Below are 8,708 nucleotides of genomic sequence, written 5' to 3' on the forward strand. Positions count from 1 at the left end.
ACCAATATTAAAACGAATGGATTATCATCACATCATCAAAATTCAGTGGGGTTGAGAACTAAACAAACAGAAGTAACAGAGACGCGAAGAATAAAAAAAGAAGACGAAAACGATAATTCGTTGATGCTTTCCCTTTTCGACGTATTGTTAGGGTACATCACCAATCTGCAAAAAACAAAACTGATGATTCCCAATTGCTGATTAAAAATGAAAAACAAATAATCGACAACAGTGGTGAAAATTTGCTGATCACAATGAAACATCCTTCAGTGGTAGCAGATTTACTCATTTAAAATGTATCGGTGAACAGCGTAAAGAAGAGGAGGACAGGAAAACATTATGAATGTGGATGGTGGATTGTATACAGGGTGTAATCGATAAGTATGTGCAGGCGATTATGACGTTATTATTGCAGGTATCAAAAAACTTAAAACTGATATCGAAATTACTTTACCTAATGAGCAAAATGACAATAATAACTTTTTAAAAGTATAACGAGAAATATCTAAAAAATTTACTTTATACACTCCCATATCAAAAAGGGAAAATGGGACTAGTAGAAGTTAAATGTCTAATTCCGGCAAAAGACATGAATGCGTAAGATGCGGTTAAAAAAAATTTAATATTTGAAATACAATGCAAAAAATAACACTTTTGTCATAGATAAGAATCATGACTATTTTTTCCAAATTCAGGGACAACTAAACGTTGCAGAAGCAGAAGTCTACTTATTTGCTGTTTGGACTGGAGTGAATCATTCGTTAAAAATAGAATATATAAAAAAGTATGTAACGTTTAGGCAAAATAAAATGATGGACCATTATTGGATTTTACATAAATTGCCTACTGTCAGAATTGATTGATTCGAGACTTCAGTATTCGATGCCCATCAAGGACCCATCCTATATCATTCAAGCGATTGAAAAAAAAGAGATAAATCCAGTGCAACCGATAAAGCATCAGAATGCTAGCAAAAGATTTATTAGGTTTATCAATATAAATCTATATATTATACATAATATAATAATATATCGTATACACACACGCACACACACACACACACACCCACACACGCACGCACACACACGCACACACGCACACATGAACGCACACACACACACACACACGTTCACACATAGTTACACACTTATAAATAAAGGCGTTAATATAGGCGCAGATTTCATTTAGTTTATAAATTAATAAATAAAAATGTAAAATTTAATCTTAATATGTATAAATAATGTCTTATCTTTATGTATAAATAATTTTGATTGATAATATCAGATAATTTTTAATACCTGATATATAATGAGTACCACTTACCTTATTGTGTTATCAGGAAGGGTTGCAGGCCTACGATACAAGCTGTCTTAGTGTAGGTCTGCAGGTCATATTATCTTTTTAATCATCAGGTCCTATTATGATATCCTTGTATTTTTATGTTTAATTAATTAAGATAATTATTTCTATGTATTTAATTTTGTATTTATGGTGAATAAATGATTATGATTATGATTATGATTATGAATAAATCTGTAGAAGACGCGAAGACTGACATCCGCGCGGACGGAGTCGCGGGCGGAAGCTAGTCAGAAATAAATATCTTTTGTTTTCATTTGCGTATTTTTCTATTTTATAATTTTTTAACACAAACATTACATTTTTTTTATTAAATACAAAATTTGTTTATCCGTTTTATTAGTTAAACTGAACAACTTTCACTAAGAAACTTAGGTCGAAAAAAATGTATAGAGTTATGCATTTTGTATGGAAAGCTTATTTTTTTTTATATTTCGTCCAAATTTCTTTGTAAAAGTTGATCAGTTATATAAACATGAAGTTGAAGATATCAATAGAAAGTATTCGCAAATTTTGTGTACTGATAAAAAAAAATCACCCGGTGTAATTTTCACGAAAATTGTTTCAAATTGTCATTTTTGGTACTTTACGAATATTAAATTATACGAATGATTTAATTTTTAAAAATTAAGTGGAGCAACTTTCCCTTAGTACATTTGTATTATTTACATATAGGATGACAGGATGCATTTGTTTGCACTACTAGACCAAGGGGCCCTGCTCCGAAATGTATGTTTCTAATAGCATCTACAGACGCTCCGATTTGGTTGGTGCCAACCATATCGGAACCGACAAGGCAACCATTCCAACATTGCTACAGATTGTCCGACGGTTGGACTTCCAGCTGTCAGTTGACCATAGAGTAATATGTCAGTTGACCATAGTACGAAGAGAATGGGCTAAATTCTACTATAGAAATAGAGAAAATTACAGTCATATGCGGCTCTTACAACTTATTTTTTAAGGTTTTTAATGTAGCCGCACTGTCAATTTTTTTTAATACTTCTAACATAATAAAATACGCTTGATTTCTGGCATCTCTATTTGCGTAATCTTTGTTACTTAAGTCCCACAAACAGGGAAAGTCTTTATATAGTTCCAGCAATTTTATTAATATGTCACGTTCGGTGACCGTAACTCCCTCGGCGTTCATGTTGACGTCCTACACCGGCGGCGTTGCGAATGTGAATGAGCCAATTACCTATATTAATCTATGGAATGAGCCGATTTGGTCGGAACAAAGCTTCCAGACGTTCCAATTTGGTTGGATCGGATAGGAAGTTGGTTTGGTCGGAATTGCTGGCGCATCCGACCACGTCAAACCAATATTAATAATAATTATGTCGGACCGACCGCTCTCCACACTTTCCGATTTGGTCGTGGTCGGATGGTTGGCACCAACCAAATCGGAGCGTCTGTAGATGCATTAAATCATGGTTTTTGGATAGAAATCATCATATTTAAAATCCTAAAAAAATATATAGCACAGATAAACGTTTGATCTAGTGACTTTTTTGGATAAAAACACAATATTAAACATTTGACTCGATCAAAAAAAAATCAGAAGTAACATCGATTTTAAAAGCATAATCAGTTTTATGAGAATTAGGGGAACGCTATGTTTATGAAAATTTGACATTTCATTTACTAATCAGGTTTTACAGGGAAATTTTTGGATAGATTTTTAATTTAGCCCTTATTTTTTTCTATATAAAATATAATACGTAAAATGCGACTCGCGCGCACCACGTCAGTGCCGCCAGAGTCCAGCCGGACGTCATCGAAGGAGGACCTGTGCTAGTTTTGCTCCCGACCACGTTGCAGTCGCCGCTCGCGTATTAGAACCGAGCGGCGAGTAAAACGGCGAGCATGTCACGGTATAAATAAATCAGTAGTTTGATTTTGTTAGTTATCCTAGGATTATTGTTGTAAATATAAATTAACTTCTTATTCTATACTATTAAACGAACAATATTTGCATATTAATATATTTGTTTGTAAATACAGTGTGGAAATTTTCGATGGGCCCTGGGTGAAAGTACTAGAAATACTGGAGATAGCAAATATCCTTTATTTTTAAAAAGAAATAGAACTGCATTCAAAGATTTTCAAAAATTCATTTTCTTCGACCGGGAATCGAAAGAACTATTAAAACCGCATCAAAATCCGTTGTGTAGTTTCAAAGATTTAAGCGTACAAAGGGACAATAGGGACAGTGAAAGCGACTTTGTTTTATACTATGTAGTGATTTAAAATTATGTTTTAAAAATTACCTTGCCTGAGATCCTCTTTTTTATGGGTTATTGAATAGGAATAGCGGCAAAATTTTGAAGTACTAGTAGAAAGACTATTATGATGTTGGTTGATCTGTATTCAATGAGTATGACAAATATTATTTTTATGAAACAACAATCCAAGATGGCGCCGACGAAAATTTGACTTTTTTCGTGATGGGTGTCATTTTCATGGTTTTTGGGGTAGCAATTAACGAATATGAGGTCAAAACTATAATCCAAGATGGCGCCGACGAAAATTTTACATCTTTTCGTCATGGGTGTCATTTTCATGGTTTTTGGGGTAGCTATTAACCAATATGAGGTCAAAACTAAAATCCAAGATGGCGCCGACGAAAATTTTACATCTTTTCGTCATGGGTGTCATTTTCATGGTTCTTGGGGTAGCAATTAACGAATATGAGGTCAAAACTATAATCCAAGATGGCGCCGACGAAAATTTTACATCTTTTCGTCATGGGTGTCATTTTCATGGTTTTTGGGGTAGCTATTAACCAATATGAGGTCAAAACTAAAATCCAAGATGGCGCCGACGAAAATTTTACATCTTTTCGTCATGGGTGTCATTTTCATGGTTTTTGGGGTAGCTATTAACGAATATGAGGTCAAAACTAAAATCCAAGATGGCGCCGACGAAAATCTTACATCTTTTCGTCATGGGTGTCATTTTCATGGTTTTTGGGGTAGCTATTAACGAATATGAGGTCAAAACTATAATCCAAGATGGCGCCGTCGAAAATTTTACATCTTTTCGTCATGGGTGTCATTTTCATGGTTTTTGGGGTAGCTATTAACCAATATGAGGTCAAAACTAAAATCCAAGATGGCGCCGACGAAAATTTTACATCTTTTCGTCATGGGTGTCATTTTCATGGTTATTGGGGTAGCTATTAACCAATATGAGGTCAAAACTAAAATTCAAGATGGCGCGGACGAAAACTTTACATCTTTTCGTCACGGGTGTCATTTTCAAGGTTTCTGAATTCTGCTCGAAAAATATGTAAACGGTTGTAAGAAAAATATACTTACCAAATTATCGACGGTAACATTGGGGTAATTTGATAATTCAAACCGTCGATAATTTGGTAAGTATATTTTTCTTACAACCGTTTACATATTTTTCGAGCAGAATTCAGAAACCTTGAAAATGACACCCGTGACGAAAAGATGTACATAGCTGTCTCAAAAACCTTGAAAATGAAACTCATGCCGTAAAGATGTAAAATTTTCGTCGACACCATCTTGGATTTTAGTTTTGACCTCATATTGGTTAATTATAGCTACCCCAAAAACCATGAAAATGACACCTGTGACGAAATTTTGTCAAATTTTCGTCGGCGCCATTTTGGATTTTAGATTTGACCTCATATTGATTAATAGCTACTCCAACTCTTTGAAAATGACACCCGTGACGAAATTTTGTCAAATTTTCGTCGGCGCCATTTTGGATTTTAGATTTGACCTCATATTGATTAATAGCTACTCCAACTCTTTGAAAATGACACCCATGACGAAAACATTTCAAATTTTCGTCGGCGCCATCTTGGATTTTAGTTTTGACCTCATATTGGTTAATCGCTAGCCCAAAAACCACCCACATTTGCTACTTAGGAAAAGTTCAGATTTAAAGATATCATAGGTAATGTGACGAATATAATTTATTTCATTCCGACCGTTTCTCGGAATAACATACATTTACTAAGAAGGGTTTAATATATTGCCGGTAACATAATATTATGATGTATGATAATAATTAATAATTCATAAAAAAGTATTTTATACATTTCTTAAAAAGCTTCGATATTGTATACAATAATACAAATCATTAATTGATTATTATTCAAATTGTTGTAAAATAGTCACACTTTTTTAAGTTGGTTGAATACACTAACTTACTTATTACATACTTATATTCAATTATTATTTTGCCTTTTTTATTTGTTTTACTTTTAATTATTATTACCAATATTTTCAGAAGAAAATAAATTAATGTATCCAGAACGAGAGTTTCATTTTAAACTTTAAATGTATGTATAAAATAGACCAAAAAATTTTTACGAGAAATTAACAATAAATTATCTTTTATATTGTTTCTATCGATTTGAATAATAAAATAAAATTTGAAAAAGGAATGTTTCCTTTCAGAAAAATTTGCTATCCCTAGTATTTCAAGTACTTTCCATTCAGGGCACATCGAAAATTTCCACACTGTATATATACAAACAAATATATAAATATGCAAATATTGCTCGTTTAATGGTATAGGATAAGTAGTAAATTTATTTATCAACAACATTCCTACGATAGCAAATAAAATCGAACTACTGATTTATTTATACTGTGGCATAATCGCCCGCCTTCATAGGTCACCGGAGTTCATGCCGCGCCGGCTCCTGCGCAACGCGGGCGCGAGCCATCTCAGTGCCTAAAATGCCTAAACTTTCAGTACAAGGGGCTCTTAAAAAGGAAATATGATTGCTTCGTCGGCAAATATTGATTGATATTAACGAAACATCATTGTCAGTAAAAATATGGTTTTAATTACTTTCAATTTATCCATGATATAATCACACATTTAATTATATTTGTATGTTGTTCAGTATCACATTAATGTTTGTTTATACTACTATGTTGTTTAGTATAAATTTTGTTAATAGACTGATTTTCTCTACAAATAAATGGATTTAAAAAAATAAAACTATGTTGTAATATTATTAAATATTAATATGTAAGTAATTTATAAGAAGAAATATCTACTGCTTTTTAAAAATAATATGTCTTCTCCAGTCTTCTCAAACCTTTATTTTAATAATTTTCATTTACTCAATCACAAGCCTTATTTCAGAACAATTATGAATCAATCATCATAATATTTTACACATTTTTCAATACGTAATACGTATATTGGATAACTTGCTGTTAAAATATTACACAAAAATATTTTCAAAGCTAACTTCAATTACGAAAAAATAATTGTTAAAATTCGCGCGAAATTTTATATCTTGCTTGCGCACCTATATTCTAAATTCAAAAATTGTTTTCGGCCATTACTGAGATGGAATACAAAATAAAAAAGGTTTTTGTTTTCAACGCAGTAAAGAAAATTGAATTCGCAAATTGGTTTTACTCATACGATGTATGCTCAATAAAAAATAGGACAAATATTAATATAAGCTTAAGCTTACAGATTCTCAAAGAAACATTTTTACGGATGAGTGGTTAACCAATTTCTTTATTTTCGTTTATAGCCATCGGCTTTCTTTATTATTCAAATGTGAAACAAATCGGGCAAAAGTAAATGGGAAATATATTAAATGTTTAAAGCAACCCAGTTATTCATTTTCAAAAGATGAAAGCTTTCAGGTTTATTAACATGATACTCAAACTCAAACTCAAACTCAAACATTTATTTATTCAATAATACTTCTTCTAGAAGCACTTTTGAAACGTCATTACATATTTTAACATTTACCACCGATTCGGAAAGCAGTATCTACGGAGAAGAACCGGCAAGAAACTCCATGAAGTATTTAATATTTATATTTTGCGGATAAATTGTGTCCGTATGAGATTATTTAAAATAGTATTCAAAATGTTCCTTTTAACTTGCACAAAAATTTTAAAGAAATCGGAAATTGTTGAAAAACAGAATATCGTATTTTGTTATAGATACCTATTATAAAATTTACTGAAAATAAGCAAATCACTTTATGCAATTTTGATCGGGAAATCGGAGAGAATTTATCAGACGTAAGAAAAATCGGAAGGTCACATATTAATTATGACTGCTAAAAAGGGATTTATGACTACTGTTTCAATTGTGACTGAGAATAATAGAGATCGCATTTCGCAAGAATCTCCTTTTTATTAGTAGTTTATTTTTTTATAAGAACTAATAGTCTTTTTTTATAAAATCAGTGCCATATTATAATATTTTTTTGGTGTATGTTTTTTTAGAATTTTGACCACTTTTCACCAACTTTTTAATATTAATTTATCATTTCAATATATTAATATTTTAATTTCTTTTCAGGACCTCAAAAACATCCGCATAGAAGACAATTCCAGCCCCAGTGAAAGTAGTATAGTGACAAAAACTATTTAGGGTATAACCCGACTATAAATATTGACACTCAAATGTGCTAAATGAAGTGATTGTATGCATATTTTATTTGTGCGTATTATAGTTGTAAAAAGTGTAGGTGCTCAAAGTAATTTTATCAGCTATGTATATTGTGCAGTGAGCTTATGTGGTGATTATTAAATTAAGGTGTGAATTTTTACATTTTGACTTTCAAGCCTAATAAGTGTGTATTTTGAATAGTTTAGGTAAAGGAGATAGAAATATATCACAAAATATTCATTTGAAAGTAACTAACGAAGTTATTTAGATATGTAAATTCTAAGTGTTCCTTATGATTCCACGAGTGTTAAATATAGGTTATAATTTGTACTAATTGAATGTTTATTTTAAGCTAATTATTTTAAGCTGTATTTCCATAGTGCCTGTAAAGATGTTTTAGTACTGGAGCCATGTCGAGATTTGTGAAACTATTAAAAATGTTTCTTCTTTGATGACTTTTTTAGATAACTCATCAAAAATATCAACCATAGACAAATATATATAAAACAACAGTTGGATTCAAACACAAAAATTTGTAACACATGAATACAGAATAATGCATACGTTATAGCTGTCACGCACACAAGGATTCTAGTTGGATTTTGCCACGGTAATTGCAACTCTATGTCGTAAATCAAAGAGTTGGATATTAACTGTACTGTCACGCACACAAGGATAAAGTCATTTAACCTATGTTTGTTATGGCAATTGCAACTCTATATAGTCGATCAAAGAGTTGAATATTAACTGTACTGTCACACATACAAGGACTATTCATATGTATAAATGACTATTCATTTAGCCTGTTTTTGTTATGGCAATTGCAACTCTATATAGTCGATGAAAGAGTTGAATATTAACTGTATCTAGATCTGCTTGTAAATCAGATGTATCTTATTTGCGCAATACAATACAGTTTATACTTATGTTAT

The 8,708-nt window shown here is 31.6% G+C and overlaps 1 protein-coding gene across 3 annotated transcripts in view; it reads left to right on the forward strand.

The window, feature by feature from the left end:
• Grip (Glutamate receptor interacting protein) overlaps positions 1–8,290 on the forward strand; it is a 252,271-nt gene extending 243,981 nt beyond the window's left edge. For all 3 annotated transcript variants that reach the window (XM_090107517.1, XM_090107518.1, XM_090107519.1), the window contains one exon: positions 7,687–8,290. In XM_090107517.1, coding sequence (XP_089963643.1) covers positions 7,687–7,758 — 72 coding nt within the window. In that variant the 3' untranslated portion in view covers positions 7,759–8,290. The remainder of the gene's footprint in view (positions 1–7,686) is intronic.
• The last annotated feature ends 418 nt before the right edge of the window (positions 8,291–8,708 follow it).

Source organism: Colias eurytheme, chromosome 11 (genome assembly GCF_061535395.1).
Source record: "Colias eurytheme isolate Ceu_HAF_F1 chromosome 11, ilColEury1 Martin Lab GWU primary, whole genome shotgun sequence".
NCBI classification, from domain to species: domain Eukaryota; kingdom Metazoa; phylum Arthropoda; class Insecta; order Lepidoptera; family Pieridae; genus Colias; species Colias eurytheme.